Source organism: Hoplias malabaricus, chromosome 2 (genome assembly GCF_029633855.1).
Source record: "Hoplias malabaricus isolate fHopMal1 chromosome 2, fHopMal1.hap1, whole genome shotgun sequence".
NCBI lineage: Eukaryota > Metazoa > Chordata > Actinopteri > Characiformes > Erythrinidae > Hoplias > Hoplias malabaricus.
Genome location: NC_089801.1, coordinates 352476 through 371595, shown reverse-complemented (window position 1 = coordinate 371595; position 19120 = coordinate 352476). Strand labels below are relative to the sequence as shown.

Genomic DNA, 19120 nt, shown 5'->3' with positions numbered 1-19120 from the left:
CAAAAGCAGCAAAGTCCACAACAAGGAAAATGCCAAGTCACAAATCTGCACTGCTTCAGACCTCTAAGGACGGCAAAAGGCTGTTTTGTTTGACGTTTCCCATGCCTCATAGCCAGGCGGCTAAAGAGGGTCAAGGAGGGCAGGGTTGGGGAAAATGGTGGTGTCAGAAGTCATGAGGGGAGCTTGTAACAGCTATGGCTTTGAACATATCCGTCTGAAAACTAGCAGATTAAGAGAGCTTCTATAACGCTAAAGTAATGTCGTCATTAGTTAGCCCGGCGCTGTTGACTTTCCCACTGTCAAAGCCTAATTAGCTGCACATTGTTCATTCCATGCTGAGCAATTGCTGTGTAAATATACTCAAATGAGGAAAGCACACAAGTGACGTAGAGCCAGAGTTGGCACAGGCACAAAGCCCTTCTTTTGCCAAACATGGGAATTATACCCAGGCCAGCAGAGAAATTAAGAAAAACAGCAGCAGTGTTAGCACAAATTGCTAATTAGCATTTTGCTTCAGAGTGTGACTTATACAATGATTTTTGGATTAACTGTTTTCTCTGGTTTATAAGAGTCGGGTCAATAAAAGCAGGTATTCATATTTCCACACTTTTTCAACTTTTAAATCATATGCTGCACTAAAGAGATCATTCCCAGCTGCTCACAGTATCACAGTTTCTTGCCAGGCTATGTTTGATTATTCTGATGATTGATTGATTATTCTTAAGCACACTGTCAACTTCTTGGGTATTTGATTTTGATATTTGTTTTAGGGTTTTTTTTTTTTAAACTTTATTAGTCCATTGCTGTTTAGTGATTGTTGTATGTGATGTCTAAGTCTGTAAGCTACTGAGACCTTGAATTTCCCCTGGGGATCAATAAAGTATCTATCTATCTATCTATCTATCTATCTATCTATCTATCTATCTATCTATCTATCTATCTATTTTCTAGCCCCTAGCTTGTTGTCTTATTGTTAAAAGCCTCTGGAATATAGATTAATGCAACAGTCACTTTTGTGTCAAATGTTTAAAAGTTTTTGTGCATAAACAGCTCATACCCTAAACCCACCTGTGATCTGCATCTTGTGATATATTTTTGCGGTGGTTCAAGCTGTAGACTAAGATCAAATGAAACATCTGGGGGAGGGAGTGGGGTGAAAGCACAAAGGATTTAAAGGAGAAAGGAAGTGTTTAAAATAAGGAAGGGGAGGGGAGGGTTATCAAAACGTCCTTTCCTGTGCATGGGAAATGTTGGTAATTGGCCTCACGAGCCCCAGCGACCCGTTTCCTGTACGAAGGGGACACAGTTCCACTTCACTGCCCGCCTGTCACATGGCACACTGAGCAAGTGAAGAAGCGCACTCACCCCCTCCCCACACACACCCCACCAAGGTCCCATAGCGTTCCCACTGAAGGGGCCATGGTAGGATAGAGCTTGTGTTGTTTCAGCAAGCGCTCAGAGACCCTCAGCCATCTTCACATCCTCTAATCCACCCCCCTTCTTCTTGTTTCCTCATCAAATGACCACATCACATCAATCATCTCCATTCCTAACATTGCAGACAGAGTTCCAGCAGTTGCATGCTTGTTTTTCTTTTTCTCCTCCCAGCACTACCCAACACCCACCCCCTCACCCCATCTTGCTGTCAATAGGTTCTCAGACTGTACGCTTGGCAACGAGAGTTCTCAGCCATTACGTGGGGTTCCCACACAGCTGGGCTAATGCAGCTTTTCACGGAGGCTTCAAGCGGACATAGAGAGGGCACTTGCGCGCATGAAGTGAGAGCATTCATCACTTCTCAAAATGGCCCACTTGTCGCTGAGGAAACACTGTGTCAATTAACTCACCATATCACCCTCTCTCAGCCAAAGTGCTCTAATCAGTTTAACATTTTTCCTTCTCTATCCTCTGGGATGATATCGGCTGAGAGTGGAAGCCAAGGCATGTGTGAACTCATATCTATAATTTTTAACACTGTCAGCCATTTTTATAAATATATGAATATGTACTTGGAATAACCTGATGGTTTCACAAAGCACCTTTACAGACACTGAGAATTCAAACAAAAATTGAATGAACCTCATGTGAGAAAGATAAAGGCAACTATGGCAAGGAAAAACTCTCTAAGCTCTTTCAAGGGAGAAACCTTGGGAGGAACCAGGACTAACAGGGGAGACCCATCCTCCTCTGGTCAAACCACTAATGACTAATATACTTCTGCGTTTACTCGATGCAGAGCCTACGCTGTTGTGAGCGTCTATACTTCTGAGTTTGGTGTCTGCGTTGCTCTGCAATTACACCGCCATTTTTTTTTAGTTTTGCTTTTATAAATCATTAAGTGCACTATTTAGGGAGTAGGGCACTGTTTGGGACAGAAAAGAGTTTACATGAGGTACCAAGAAAGTAACTAATACAAAGCCAACACGTTTCCCACGTAGTATAGTTTTTTGTTTTTTCCCAGAGACCTCCATATTTTTCATTTATTCAAAATTTTGAATGAAACATCAACCGTCTATAAGACACATTAAAGAAATGTATGAAGGGGTTATTAAAGCTGCAGTTAATCCCCTTTGATCGAAGAGCATCTAATTTGAGGTTTACCGATGTTTATATCAAGATATTTGCAATAATGCAATGCAATAAGACAGTTCAAACATGTCCTGAATCTGTAGAGTAAACCCATTTCCATCAATCTTAATTACAAGTCATACACAACTCACATTAACGGTTAAAGCTGTTGAGATACACGAGAAACGTGGCATTTGCCCCTCACCGTGTGTAAATGGTAGATTCGTGTGTCTGTCTATATTTTGTGTGACACTGACCATGAGTAAAGATAAGATTTCCCAAGAGGTAAGAAGAATTTCTACAACCTGGCTTTAGGTCTGAATGATCTCTTTTCACAGAGCTCTAGGTCAAACATTGTCTGGTTCCAACCAGAGCTGAGACTGTTCTGCACATTTTGATATAAAACATATGAAGATCAGGTTCTGTGCACGTGCATTTAGAGGCGAATTTAAGAAGATCTGCACAAATAGAGAAAGATCTGAGAGGGTTAAGGTCCTGACTGCAGTCACCGAAAATCATGCCAAGAACAATAAGTAGAAGATTTTCTTTTTTTTTTACGTTATCCACAAGACCATAATTAACCCAATTAAAAAGCAACCAAACATTTGGGATCCCTTGGGTTTTAAAATAAAACACTTAAGTCCAGTTTAAAAGTTGGCAGCTTTGATTCAATGGTGAGAAAGAGTGAGAACACTGTGATACGAACCCCAGTGTGACCACATCAAATTAAAGCAGAGTGAGGGAGATACCCCTGAGGTGGTTGGCTTTGTTCCCCTTCTAAATAAATTCTGTTGCAGTTTATTGGAAATTGAAACAAGCTTCTATCTCTGTATACGTTATACAGAAAACACACAGTACACACCCTACCTCTGTGTATCACTGTATTATACAGCCATATACAGAGTGATGTTGTAAAAAAACTAGTAATACAGACAAAGACATGTGTCCTTACAGCACTGTAACCCTGCTTCACATTGGGTATAACATGGTAATCTAGATCTTCTCTGTGCTGATTGGTGGTAAAAACAAACACCTTCTTTAGAAGATCACTTGATGATCTCAGTCAAGCATGAATTATGAAATGGAGTACATGCCGTACATCACTACTCAGCACTTCATGTGAGACATCAGACTGAGGGGAGAATGACGCCAGGACGTTTAGTGTTAACGTAATTACGGTAGCATTAGCGGGGGATAATCAGATCAGTCTTCCTGAGTGCGTAGGTAGAAGGCTTCCCCACTGCTGCTGCTTCCCTAACAGGATCAAAACACGCTTGGCTTGCAGCGGGTGTCAGTCGATTATTGAGCACGTTCTTCACTGACCTGCACTCACTTTCTCTGACCCACAGACATCCAAACCCACTTTCATCCCTGCACTGAGCCCTGAAGCCCTGATCCGCTCCCCTTGTGCTAACCTCATTGACGTACAGACAGAAAACCAGGCCTTAGCATATTAGTCACGCTGTCAGTGCCAGGTATAAGACGTACACCGTACAGAGACATTAGATATAGCCCTGAGAGCTAGCCATAGGTAAATCTGCTTTAAGCTCTTTCCCTCTGCATCATTTGAATATACAGAGGTGAAAACATTGCTGGATGAAGTCTGTAATGACTAACACTCTTTGCTTGTACAAAGTGGAAAACAACCGTTCGTTTCCTGACCTCTTTGGCTTTTTGTCCTTTTGGCCTGTCAACACACTGGAGACTCCTTCACCACACCCATCTTGTAATGTGTATTTTGCATGGTTCCTCATGTGTGAAACATGCATGCAGAGACCGCAAGGATGTAGGAGAGGAACCACAGCCACTGCCCACATCTAGCCACATCTAGGTTGACCCTGGATTAGGACGTAGACAGAGTCTGCGGAACAGGGGGAACAGCAGACCAGGAATTTGCTTATTGTATTCAAGAGAGGGGAAACCCTCAGAGCCTTCAGAGAAGGTTTAATGGGTTCTGAGAATAATCTTATTTTATGCACTACATTAATCTTTTTTTGTGTTTTAATTTTGCAGTTATAGAAAAACTGCTATCTCAGTGCAAGTTGGTGTTGGAAATATAGGTGACAGTCCAGTCAGAGTTTTCCCCCATTCGGGTAAACATACCCAATCCCAATTCCTTGCCCTGCAGCGTCCTGATGAAGGACTAGAGGATGACCAACTGTGCAACAACAGATGTGTCTTTACTGACTTTACAAGGTGAAGCAAATAAAATAGTTGCTTCTTATAGAGGGAACAGTGTTTAAAAACTCCAGGAGCACTGCTGTGTCTGATCCACTCACACCACCACCACACCAGTGTCACTGCAGCATTGAGAATAATACCAGGGGCTAAGCAAAGTCTAGTCTGTTAAAGTAGAGCTACATTCGGTCATTTCACTCAAATACAGAGTCACTACTTTACACCTATTTATATTCAGTGCTTGTTTCAGGCCGAGGAAGAGCCTTAAATCTTGTCTTTTTAGTCACCTTCTGTGATCATAACCTCCCCCTTTAACCCCCAGGGCCTCAGTCCATAACTCTGTAAGCTGGAATGTGCAGCGATCAGACACAGCTTTGGCCATTAAGACCATTTACATGACGTTATCTGGTCACCCTCTGTCTGCTGGAGCGAGGGTCAGGAAGACTGGTGAGTGTGGTCAATTTCTGTTTTAGTTGAGAGGGCCACAGGAGCCTGTTGCCTTGACCCTGACCCTCTGGGACATCTCATAAATTACCAGACTGATTTTAATCTTGCCTAGTATTGAAAAAAAGAAGCTGTGATCAGCTATTCTGTCAATTAACCACCTTTTACTCCGTTCTTCATTGGTCAGGACACCCACAGTACCACCACAGGGCAGGTATGTGGTGGTGGTAGGTTAGTGTGTGATGTGCTGGTATAAGAGGATCAGATACAGCAGTGCTGCTGGAGTTTTTAAACACTGTATCCACTCACTCACACACCTACCACCACCATGTAGATTATAAAAAAAAAACAGGCAGTAGCTCATCTGTTGCTGCACAGTTGCTTTTGGTCGTCTTCTAGTCCTTCATCAGTGGACACAGGAAGCGATAGCCTGGCTATTTTTTGGTCGTGGACTAATCTCAGCCGGTCAGTGACAGTGAGCAGTTCAAAGCACCTGAAAGAAACCACCGCAGATACAGAGATAACACAAACAAGGTGGAGATTGTGCCAGAATGCCACAGCTCTGGAGCTAGGTTCTTTGAGACACTAATGCTGCATCCAAAATGGCTCCCTATATTACTCACTATAATGGGAAGTGAATTCAGGAGGTTAGGGAATGATTTTGGACACTACCCCATGTATAGTTTTTACCAAACAATTGTGGGTATGAGCTTTTTACTAGTATACATGGGTTAAAGTAGAAACTCAAATTTCTGGCTTCTCCTTTTAGTCTTTGGAGCAGCCTAGAGATAAAACAACTCCCCAATTAGACTTCTACCTCATCTCTCTCACTCTCCACACAGAATATATATCACCATATACAAAGACACATAGCTGCCATCACCCCACACACTCCGACATCAATGAAATAGCCATTATTCATTTCACAAGGACAGGTTTAGGATAAATGTTGAAAATAACAACGGAGATACCACATCTCAGGGGAGAATAATATTTATTCCAGGGCCAATGGTTTGGGCCGCCTGAGCCTTGCTCAGTAAAAGCTAGTTTCGTAAACAAAAAGGGTAAATGTTCCAAAAGCTTGTGTGAGGAGCTCAGAGCCGAGAAATTTTCCCAAGCTCTTTCTCTCTCTCTCTCGCTCTCTCACTCCCCCAAATACCGCTGGCTTTAGTGTGAGTCATCTGGCCAGGATCAGCACCAGAGACCCCCCCCCCTTCCCAAATCTCAGCTGCATTATCGGGTAAGAGAGCTCAGTATCTCTGGACAGCTTAATTCACAGTCAGGCAGATAAAGATGAGTGCACATTACACATGCAGACATAAACTCCATAAAGTTTTCTGCAGAACCCTTACACATCTGAAAAACATTAGAAAATATGTCAATTTTTTTTTCGCCCCCCTCAAGTTTGGAGCTACCATCCAATATCCACTTTATCTAATCAGTTCCTAATTTTATCAGCTCTACTGACCATGTAGGTTCACGTTTTAATTTGATAATTACAGACTGTTGTCCACCTGCTGCTCTGCAAACTTGGCCAATCCCTTCAATAGTCAGGGCCCTTAAAAGACCACCATGGAGCAGGTATGATTTGAGTGACACTGACATGGTGGTGGTGTGTGACTGAGAATAGCTCACCTACTAAAAAACATCCAGCCAAAGGCACCATTGTCCACTGATGGACTACAGGAAGACGAGCTAAAACTGCGCAACAACAGATGAGCTATTGTCTCTGACTTTACATCTACAAGGTGGACAAACAAGGTGGGTGTGTCAAGTGGAAATTGACACGGTGTTTCAAAACTCAAGCAGCAATGCTGTGTCTGATCCACACATACCAGCACAACACACACTAACACCACCACTAACAATGCAGCACTGAGAATGATCCAGCACCAAATTATACCTGCTCTGTGGTGAAAGGGGTCAAACAAAGTATGCAGGGCAACAGGTGAACTACAGTCTGTTATTGTAGAAACAAGGACGTGGTCATAATGTTATGGCTGGAAGGCTTTATTGAAAGTACTTTAACGTGATGTCATTTTCTTTGACTATTTACCTAATGTTACTGTGTGCTTCTGGACTGTTTCTAACTGTTAGTTGCCATTTTAAAATGATTAAATTATTTTATTAAAAACAATAACAAACAGAAACCATGTGGAAGTTTAGATTTTTATGTCAAATATTTAATCTGAACTTCTTTGACTTGCGAATTAAGAATATAATCATAGTATGTCGAGGTTACAGAGTCTGTAGGTGCTTTATTGCTCACCTCTTTGATTGGACAGAAATGTGTGGCATAATTAAACTGGAATTAAACGACTGCAAAATCGGAAACGCGTACAGCGTAAAGACTCACAAAGCAGTCTAAAAGCTTTAAATGACTCCTTGCTTTTTCTGCTCATTACTCTCTGTCCTGTCCCCTCATCATTTCCCTTCTTCTCTCCCAAGCGAGAGCACATGTTGACTGTCCACAACAGTATTATTTTTGGAAAAACATTAGTACGTCATTATTTCCGAAAGGCATTGAAGTTCTTTAACCATCCCCCGCACTCCACAGTTCTCTGTTTGTCTGCCAGTAAATGTCCAACTCTGGAATAGTCCAAGAACCCAGCTGTTTGCACTTTTATTGATGCTCAAAGACATGTTACAGTGTTCGCTGTCCATCTTGTGCTGGAGACTGCCAAACTCACCAAAGGCTAGTTTTTATTTATGACTCTAAACAGATCTGTGGTTTGTGCGTACACAACCACTGCAGAGATAAAGCACGTTCCTGGAGTCTAATACAAATACAGTAAGTGTGCGATTCCTAGTGATGGACTGGCGCCTTGTCCAGGGTGTGTTCCAGACTAGTGCCCAATGATTCAGAGTAGGATCTGGACCAACCGCAGTGAAAAACCTCACAGTGCTGTGTTTTGTTAAAGCTTTTACATTTTGCTTACCTTACTTTTATGTACTTGAATCATATATTCACTTTGGAATGTTATAAATGAAATCCCTTTCAAAATAAAGCAATTGGTAAAACAAATAAAGCCAACTAATTTCCGTGAGCTCTAGTAATCATGAAGGCCTACCTGAGCCAGCCTACTACTGTGAGAACACAAAACTCCACACTGTGGGTCTGAAGGGAAATGTAGTTGTGAAGAAACCTTTACTGGGTTGAGACAAAAGGTAAGAGACAAAAAATGAAAAATTGGCAAATGTAATTAAAAAACTGCTGGTGTTCCCAGAACTGTGGACTGGCCACTTCAGATCCGCGACCTCAGCATTGCTTCAAAATTTTCTGGATAATTTATATTGAGAAAACCAGACCAGAAAAATGCACCAACTTCTAAGACTGAACTTTGGAAGTGTAGACCATGCCTGCAAAAATGATACATTTAGTTACTGAAGCTTCTTAATTATTTATTGTTAAATAAACACCAGCCGTTCCCTGAAGAAGAAAAATCAACAGATTGCAGATTTTATTCCATCTTTGAATAACAACAGTTGGTTTCTTTCCTTCAATTAATCAGTTTATTAATTTGTTTGTTTCCCCCATTTTTGGACAGATTTTCTCCTCAATTACTAGTTATTACCAGTCCCACTGTCAATGTGTATTCCCCAGTAACACACAGTGTCACCAGTCTGAGGAGGGTGCTTTTGCTGCTGTTAATGCAATGCCACTGAACAGCCTAACATGGCTGAGGTGAATGCAAACTGCCCAGATCTGTCACATCAGCCCACAGACGCCTGCTAGTTAGCATCATGAGCAGAATGATGGAGCAAAGAGCTCCACACTACCCACCCAGACTGAGGTAACAAAGCTCTAAACACACTCTATGTATTTTCATTTGGCATTTCCCCATCTGCAATACGGAGGACATTTTACAGACTATTGTCCTATATTTCTGTTCTACAACCCTTTTTTTGATTATGTGAATTACTCATATTCCCTCCCTACACTGATCCTAAAGTGTATGCTTGAAGACGATGTAAAGCAATAAAGCCAGTTGTGGAGGACGAGAGAGAGAGAGAGAGAGAGAGAGAGAGAGAGAGAGAGAGAGAGAGAGAGAGAGAGAGAGAGAGAGAATTCAGACACTGAGTTTCTAACAGAACAAGAGCAGGGGTTTGCCAATAAATAAACATCTGTGAACTCTTACGACTGCAGACAAGGAGTGTCAGTAAAGGTCTGTAAATGTCTGCAGTAATGGACACTGTTGAAACGAATCGGTTCTGGGCCTAAATACAGGGAATCTGTTTAATGGTATGGAATCTTTTGAATGTATAAAGGTGTTTTTAAAAGATGTATCCCTGATTGGTTCTTCAACTAATCAAAACTGGTTCCAAAGAACCCTTATTATAAGTGCGCCCTGATTGGTCAGTGGTGTTGAGAGAATAAAGAGTGGGCTTTGAGTGAAAGCGCAGGGTCTTTCTCATTAAGAACGTAATCTGTTCCACTACATTCTTTTCAAAGGGACTGCACTCGAGCTTGCCTCAATAGGCCACTGTAATACGAGAGGTGGCAACAGGGTTAAGTAATTGGATTGGTATACGGCATTAAGTGTCTGACAACAATAGATAGCCATCTCTCCAGCAGCCATCGAGCCCTTTGTTCCTGCGGCTTCGGTCGATTTAGTTACGCTCAAGGACCTCTGCTGATCCTGTTGGCGGGCTGCAGCACAGGGCCGGGCACAGAGGTCCATAAATTATGGGCCAGTCTGATGACCCCTACCGATGGATTTTAATCCCTGTTTAAATCTGGGCTTCCTCAACCACACCTTCTCACTTGTGTTGTCATTATCATAATCGCATTAACTCTGGGAGACTGTCACTGGAGCTGAGTCATTGTTTGAGTTAGTGTTTACAGTAAGTTTCCTGTGAAAAATAACTGCTGTTTATCTTTCTCTCTTCATCACAGTGTTCTTGGCTTCGTTCTATATGACTCTTCACCAGGTCATTTTTAGTTAGCTTAGCAAGCTGTCCATTTTGCACTGCTGTCTATTTCTTCTTGACTGCCTCTGTCTGTCTCTTTGTTCTTCCCCGAAGATACAACCCAAGATGGAGCTGAAATCTGGTCCCTTCTAAATCCACTCTATTTAAAAGACACTCTATTTAAAAGATTTTTTTAGTTTTTGACAACGAAGTTAAATCTGTTTGTTTGATTTTAAAAAGCATATAGAGATTAAAAAAATAATAATAATAACTTTAAAGCTAGCTACACTTTGTAATAATTTGGGAATGGACTATACCAACTTTTTGCTCATTATTATTGTAAACAAGGCATGAGCTTCTCAATAGCCCGTGGTTGCCATTTTCATTTTCAATAGGAGACAGATCTGAACTACAGGCAGGTCAGTCAAGCACATTCACTGTTGTAACACGTACAAAATGAGGCCTGGCATTGTCCTGCTGAAATAGACATGGAGTTCCTGCATCAATGGTACCTTCACATATATGCGGATCGTCCTTGCTGTCAGCACAGATGCTGGTTTTAGCATTTTTGATTGGTAAGGGTCTGGCTGGTCTTTTTAATCTGTGGCTGACCACATAACACGTTTCCATGTTTTTCACCAGTTTCTGTGCCGATTTAATGTATGTCTTCCACTTTGCATAATAGAGTTTCAAGTTGCATTTCTTCATTCATTCATTCATTATCTGTAACCGCTTATCTAGTTCAGGGTCGCAGTGGGTCCAGAGCCTACCTGGAATCATTGGGCGCAAGGCAGGACTACACCCTGGAGGGGGCACCAGTCCTTCACAGGGCAACACACACCTACGGACACTTTTGAGTTGCCAATCCACCTTACAACGTTATTTTTTGGACTGTGGGAGGAAACCAGAGCACCCGGAGGAAACCCACGCAGACACAGGGAGAACACACCACACTCTTCACAGACAGTCACCTGGAGCAGGACTCGAACCCACAACCTCCAGGTCCCTGGAGCTGTGTGACTGCAACACTACCTGCTGCGCCACCGTGCCCAAGTTGCATTTCTTAATAATTATAATACAAAAAAATCTAGTGATTTAAAAAACTATAGTAATAAAGTAATAAATGCCTTTAGGCCTATCTGAATGTTCAGTCTAGATGCTTTGTTTGTGAACTCTCCTGGATGGTAAGACACCTGTGTGCTCAATATTAACACAAGTAGAAGACAGGTCACTGGTGACTAATGTCTTTTCCTTCTGAAATCAGAAGCTGAAAGTAATCTATTATGTTGTAATATTGAAAAACTGCATGAAGTTGCCAGAAGGCTAGTGGTCTAGAAGTCTAGAACAGTTGTTCTTAAATGGTCTCAGCTTGGGAACCACGTTTTCCTGTGGTCATTAAGTCACGACCCATATATTTTATACAATTCAATCCCAGCAAATGTAATTTTCAAAGAAAAATTTTACCCAACAATCCATTCAGAGCAATTTTGCAACCCACCTGCTGAGAACCACTGGTCTAGAACATGGTGCACGTCTTTTCCAGCCCGTCCAAACCTCAAGATAACAAAACTATGTGAATTGAAACATCCAAACTAAACCTCGTAAAAGCTTTTTAACGACATTTAAGAACTGACTCTGGGGAGTTTGAGAAACATTGGGAAACAGCCAGAAACGTTTGTTTTGCTCTTGGAGATGTTAGCCGTTAGCTGGGTTCATCTTTAACGATAAGTGCTTTTATAGAACCAAAGAGGACAGGTGCAATGAACATGGGATCCGAGAACAGCCTAAAAAACGTGTGGCTCTCAGAAGCCTTTGGTCAGAGGCCTTGGACAAAAAGGAAACGAGAATATCGTGTTTTTTTCTTTTCTTTTGAGGAGAAAGTACTCAAGCCTCAAGGTTTAAAGAGTTAGCCTAATTAACCCTCATTACACACAGCGACCGTTTGAATAAAGCGAGTAATGTGAGACCCCTTAAGGGCTTGGAATGTCGCAGAGGTACCGAAGCCCGGACAAAGGGGTTAGCTCACCTTTAATCTTGAACCTCACAGGCAGGAAATATCAGGAGGGCACATGGACTTAAACATGCAAATGTTCTCGTTTAGGTGCCCACACGCATTAATACAGACTTTAGGGTTGTGGTTACTTATAAAGTCATGGTTAGAGGTTAGTGTTCAGGCTATTTTTCCACACTCTGTAGGTGAAAATCACTTGTACAAACACGAAGGGCAAACTATTTTTCCTACACAGTGTATGCAGCTTACTACTTAAACATTAAACTAATCCCGCCAATGATCTTTTATCATTTTAAGATTCACAGGGTTTTCTGTTTTTTTTACAACCCTCAAGCTCACAAGACAACGGCGCAGTCTATTGTTCCTGCGGCTCTCTGTTCTTTCCTCTAATCTTCTCTGATCTAAGGCAGCGATAACAAGAGCTAGACTTTCACTCGTCTTCATTCAGCACAAGGGACAATGGGCTCCCGTGACAGTGCACTACTGAGTAGTTTGAGAGACATCTGGAAATGTCTTCTGGCAGACAACTTACAGTTCTGGCTGCTTATCAGAAGCAATATGTTGCTTGTTCCACACACCACACTGGTTATAAAATGAGATGGTGAAATACTGCACTAGTTACAGATTAACTACTCTCTCACACACTGCCTGATGATGGTGGACATTGGGGTCTGGGGGCAGGCCCAGAGTCAATGTTGTGTAATTAGGAAAATGGCAGATAATTCACTGCATTCTTAAACATATTTACCCACGGCTGCAAGCTTAAAAAAAGATGTCTTCAACGGTTTTGGGTTAAAGACAATGGCTCTATTTAGAACCATGAGGTGTTTTCTAGAATATTTTTATTAATATTCACCATATTAATGAAGAATTTATTGCTTGTGGTTCTCTACAGCACCAAATAGGGTTCTTTGATTGTTACAATGTCTAGCTTAGAACAACAGAAGAGCAATTTTGGTGCTACATAGAAACAGTTTCTAAAAGATTCTATAGAGAGCCATATACAGCGCATTCTCCTTCAGTCTGAAGAACCTGTTCACCATGAGAACCATCTAAACATACAAATGGCTCAATATAGAACTCGTGGGCCTTAACAGAAGCAGTATTGTAGTACCATCTTTAAATGTGTGTGTGTTTGTGTGTGACTGAATACCTGTGTATCTACTGCTTTGTTCTTAGGTTTTACCACATGTCCACAGTGGGGCAACAAGGGCTATTGGGACAATAAAGATATGCCTATATGGTTGGTGCAGTCCCAGATGCTGCAGGGATATCTTGCTTAGGAGTGGCTGCACATTAATGTGGCAAAGTTCACACCGCAACTGAGAAATCCATGGCCAGTTAAAGGGCCTTTTAAGATATAAATGATTATATTCTGCGAGTTGTTGTTAGACACAGAACTGAACTCAGCTTGAAGGCATGTTGACCACTCAGTCTGCAAGAGTCTGAAAGTTAAAATTCCAAAAAAGACAAAGTCATGCTTGACATTCAAGCCCTTGAAAATCATTTCTATCGATATTAGTCATGCTCTTCTAGGTGTTAACTCTGACAATGTCTGTGGACCCCACTATGGACAAAACTGAACTGAGCTGAAACACATCGTGACCAACTATGAGGTTTCTCTAATGCTATCAACAACATCATAAATCTGCTAATAGAGTCAATAAGCATATATAATATAGTGTATATAGTGGTGTCCACCACAAACTCAAACAAGCATTCAGTGAGTCTTGTCATTGCTATTTTTTTACTGTATGTGGAATTCACCTGTATTAGTTTTTTATTTTTACAGGGACGGTGGTTTTGCTGTGATGTGTGGTTCAACTATTCTCCCGAGTCTATAGACACACCTGACCTTCAGGTGTTACACCCCATGCATTTTATGTGATCTGTAAGCACTGGGCTGGGGGCTATTCTTGTCTTGTCTTGACAGTTGGAACCGCTATTCCCAATAAAAGGCATTCTTGCCTCTGCATGATGTTTTCTTCACCATCTTCAAAGCCTTGACTTCAATACTACATTTTTACTACAGGGCTCATTCATGTAGAGAAACGGTGATTTACAGCACAAAAGACTTTATGACTACGTTTGTAAGCATAATTATTTAGTATATTTATGCCTAAAGAACTGTTACACACACATACATACATACACACACGACCTGAACTGAGATGTGAAACACCTCATGTAACTCACTGACATACTCCCTCACTCAACTGTATTCTCCGCCTTACATAGCTCAATTACATTCTCAACTGTGCACACACACTTAGGCCACATCCACACAGATGGACGGAGCTTTTTGTCTGTGTTTTGGCCTCCCATCCACGGTGGTGCCTGGAGGTTGTGGGTTCTATTCTCGCTCCGGGTGACTGTCTGTGAGGAGTGTGGTGTGTTCTCCCTGTGTCTGTGTGGGTTTCATCCGGGTGACTGTCTGTGAGGAGTGTGGTGTGTTCTCCCTGTGTCTGCGTGGGTTTCCTCCGGGTGACTGTCTGTGAGGAGTGTGGTGTGTTCTCCCTGTGTCTGTGTGGGTTTCATCCGGGTGACTGTCTGTGAGGAGTGTGGTGTGTTCTCCCTGTGTCTGTGTGGGTTTCCTCCGGGTGACTGTCTGTGAGGAGTGTGGTGTGTTCTCCCTGTGTCTGCGTGGGTTTCTTCCGGGTGACTGTGTGTGAGGAGTATGGTGTGTTCTCCCTGTGTCCGCATGGGTTTCCTCCAGGTGCTCAGGTTTCCTCCCACAGTCAAAAAACACACAGTGGTAGGTGGATTGGCGACTCAGAAGTGTCCGTAGGTGTGAGTGTGTGAGTGAATGTGTGTGTGTGTGTGTGTGTGTGTGTGTGTGTGTGTTGCCCTGTGAAGGACTGGTGCCCCCTCCAGGGTGTATTCCCATCTTGCGCCCAATGATTTCAGGTAGGCTCTGGACCCACCGCGACCCTGAACTGGATAAGGGTTACAGATAATGAATGAATGAATGTTGTCACTGTTCTCATGAGGATGAAGGTAAACTGCCGGTCTCTGGCTGAAATTCAAATAGCTCCTCACTCCCTATTTAGTTTTCAAAAACAAAGAGAAACGTTTTCATGTGGATGGGCCTTAATCACACACTCACTCCCAAGTTCTCTTACCCACTCACATTCATTCTCACTCAGTCATTCACTCCCTCACATTAGGAATGTGCCCTAAAGGGGGCTATTTACATTTAGGGACTACTCCACAAGGGGGCGCTACTCAGTGGTTTGCATCAAACACCTCATCTCTGTTTGTTAGAGTGACATATATAGAATTTTTCTCCTCATGTTTTAAAGCTGGATTAGATGAAACTGTACACCTTCTCCTTCATTCAGTACACGTGGGTCTCCCACTACACCACACACCTGTGGCTAGAAAGACACATCCTCACATTGAGTGGATTACTTCTTTAGGTATATGATGTCAGAAACCTTGGCTGTTTGAATCAGCTCATTGAATCTGTCTTTGTAACACTGCAGTTTTAAAACAGAAATGCAATGGTAAACAACACCACACAGAGACGTTAACAAAGCCAATATACAAGTTAAATCTTCAGCTTCAAAGAATCATGCAACCCAGTAAACAAGGAACGTCCCTGGACGTTCAAAATAGGTCTAAAAGTAGTCTGTCTGTGAAGGACATATTTTAAACGTCAATGGACGTCCAAAATCCATCTTAATAAGTTAGTTAAGTGGTGACCAATCGATAACGTCAGTGGACGTCCAAAACGCGTTTTATACAAGTCATTTATTTCGGGACCAATTAATAACGTCAATGGACGTCCAAAATACGTCTAAAAGTCGTCGTTTTAATGTCTGTGTTTGGACGTCTTTTCAACTTTCATTTTCAACCTTAAGAGAACGTTGATTAGACGGCAGTCATTACGTTATTTCAACGTTGAATCAACGGCTAAATGTTTACTGGGTATGGTTATGTTTATGTTTATGAGTTAAATAAGAATGGTTATATTTCCCCACTATCAGATGTTGTTCCTTTGAAGAACGTGCTGTATCCAAAATGTTGAAACTCTTATGACATTTTCTCTTGTTTGAGTAAATCACTGGGATCTTCAGTGGTCAGTGCAGACCATCATAGTTAACCCTGGCCGTGTGGTCTGTACCCTCCAGCCCTTTCTCAGGGCTTCACCACTCCAGCAGGATGAAGTTGTGTGTATTGTGTGTACGGGGAGGGAGGGGACTCTATTGAGGGTTGACGCATGCGTTAGTCTTGCTCGGGATCTCTGAGCGCTCAGTTCTCTCCACAGTGCGCAGTTCACTTTTTGCAGGCGCTCGAGAAGGACGTTCGCGCTCATGGCTCGTGGGAATCCTCGCCGGAGAGAGCATTAATTCCCAAACCTAAATATAAATTAAACATATTGGTGGGGGGAAAGCAAGAGAGGAGACACATTTCTAACCTGCTGGAGTTAAGGGTGCACTCGGAGTTTTTTCTTTCCCCTTTTTTTTTTTACCACAAGGAGCAGGAGAAACCCAGAAAGGACCCTTCAGAAAGAGCGTGGGGCTCTCCGCTCGTGCATGTGAAGAACGAGGACCGTATCTTAGCCGTGAGGCGGCTGTAGACTCGCGCAGGTTCGGAAGCGGAGCGGCAGCGGCATGCTTTGGCGACGGAGCCCAGCGTTTGCAGCCGTTTACCTGCATGCCTTGCTGCTGTGCTTGCGGACCAAGGTAGGCGAAGTTCCTGCGCTGTTAGTGATGATGATGTTGTTGTTGTTTCTTTGCCATGCACGCGCTCCTGAGATTTGGGTTTTTGTTACTTTACATTTACAGCCATAACGTGGACGGATATAGTAGCTTGGGGAACCTATTATTTGGGCTCTATTGGTGCGATATTATGTGCGGTGCCCGAGCGCGGATTCGAACCCCCTTCTATTCAAAGAGCAGAAACTTTGGCTTTCTAAAAAAAGTGTTTTGAACTCGTTAACCCCCGGCCCTATGTAGTTAGTCTAAAAAACGTCCACGTATTCTTCATATCGCTCTTTTTTACAACGTGTCATAAACCATAAACGCTGTCCGGGACGTCTTCGGTTCCGAAAACCTACGGCAGACGTTGGGGAAGCTCTGAGCCATTTTACAACACAAGCGGTTGATAGTGCTGTAGAGTTACCTAGTCTTACAGGCTTTTAGTGTTAAATAGGAACTCATAACGTTTACACGGACGCGTTGATGTGTAAAGAGTGAGCTATTACGGCATATTTGATGAATATGTGCTGCAGCTGTGGTTAGCGAGTAGGGTATAACCCGGACTGGACCTGCTGTTTTGAAACTACACTGTTGGTTTTTAATTGACGTATTTGAACTCTACATTCACTGTGAATGTGTTTATGTCCAAATTAGCAAAACCATAGGTGTGTATTTAGTTTTTAATAGCCTTTTAAGCTAATTTAAACCGCTGATAAACTCTCCGTAAGAGTATGGTTGTTGTACGTTAGCCAGCTTGTTTTATTTTGTTTCATTCGCTTCCTGTGGACCCCCGTTTTTCCAATGTCTCTCTGTCTCTGTTCCTCTGTCCTCACACAGGTGTCCGGCGCGGCTGGCCACTTCGAGCTGGAGATCCTGTCCGTGCACAACGCGCGTGGAGAGCTGCAGAGCGGCTCGTGCTGCGGGGGCGCGCGCAGCAGCGGAGCAGAGCGTGCGTGCGCCCCCGACCAGTGCGACACGTACTTCAGGGTCTGCCTCAAGGAATACCAGTCGCGCGTGTCCGCCGCGGGCCCGTGCAGCTTCGGCACCGCCACGACGCCCGTCCTCGGCGGGAATACGTTCAGCACCAAAGGCACGGGCGCCGCCGACAAGGCCAGGATTGTTTTACGCTTCAGTTTCGCGTGGCCGGTGAGTGGCGGGCTCCGTTTTCTTGGTTGTATTTGTTGGTTGATGTTGAGCAGCGCCCTTTGACGATGCCACGTGCTTCTGCTCTGGACCTGTGGACACTGGGGTGCACAAGGCTGGACAGCTCTGGCCGACCTTAATGACGACGTTCTTCAGATGTTTGTGCTAAAAGAGTTTAATATTGTAAGAACAAAATGGTGCCAATATGGTTTATATCTGGCTTTATCCTGGATCCAAATTACAATCTTGAAAAAACTTAAAAATTCTTCAAAAAACTTAAGTTATTTAAGATCTGCCGATTGTAAACATCTGAAATGACTTAGAGACAAATAACTGTAGCACAAAAGTAACTTTTACCTGGATTAAATTATGTTATTAACATCTTTACAATCTCCTATTGATAGAACAGGCTCAGGCGACCTGTGTGCATTCATCAGTCATCAGATTATTTAAACCTGAGTATTGTGTAAGGGAGCTAAGCACATGTTTGGAGTGGGTGGGGCATAGTTTGAGTTTCAGGATATTTTCGTATAAGGAAAACCAGCCTAATGATCAGAAGTGTGTTCCCAGCTGGGTACCAGCAAGTTCTGGGTGCCCTCTAGGGTCAGTGATGGGACCAGGAGGGGTTAAACCTTGGGTCAGTATAGAGTGTTCACCTGAAAACCAAAACTCTCGCCAAACTGAGATAACCCACTATAGACCAATGTTGACCACATATATAGAGCTACTGGGCTGTGCACATTGATCAGATATAAGCAGCCCACCTGGGTCCCTCTTATATGAGCCCATGTCTGACTTGAACCCAGCTAGCCACGTGGGGCCCACTAAGGAGTGCTAAATGGGACATGGGTTGGAATTTAATGACCAAGGGAAAACGGGGACCTCATGGTAAGTCCAGCTGAGAACCAGTGTTCTAGGATGTGTGTTTTCCTGCTCCAATACAGCCTCTATAACAGTGGGGTGCATACCAAGCCGGGCTGGGCTTGGCTGGATTGTTGTTAGGCAGCATTTGTCTTTTAGTTACTTACAAACATCCCTTACTTAAAAGTGGAGAAGACCAGCCCGGGATATTTTCCGACCACAATGTAGATTTTCACTGTTTGAACAGTTAGAATAACAAGAGAGTGCACGCCATAGATTGGACTGGACAGAGGTCTTTAAT

The 19120-nt window shown here is 42.9% G+C and overlaps 2 protein-coding genes across 2 annotated transcripts in view; one reads left to right on the top strand and one right to left on the bottom strand.

Moving 5' to 3' along the window:
* Positions 1-19120, bottom strand: part of LOC136674928 (putative leucine-rich repeat-containing protein DDB_G0290503) — a 132922-nt gene that overhangs the window by 96143 nt on the left and 17659 nt on the right. The gene's annotated exons all lie outside the window — the stretch shown is intronic.
* jag1b (jagged canonical Notch ligand 1b) overlaps positions 16428-19120 on the top strand; it is a 45045-nt gene continuing 42352 nt past the window's right edge. Inside the window, exons 1-2 of the mRNA XM_066651243.1 lie at positions 16428-16800; positions 17653-17961. Coding sequence (XP_066507340.1) covers positions 16729-16800; positions 17653-17961 — 381 coding nt within the window. The 5' untranslated portion in view covers positions 16428-16728. The remainder of the gene's footprint in view (positions 16801-17652; positions 17962-19120) is intronic.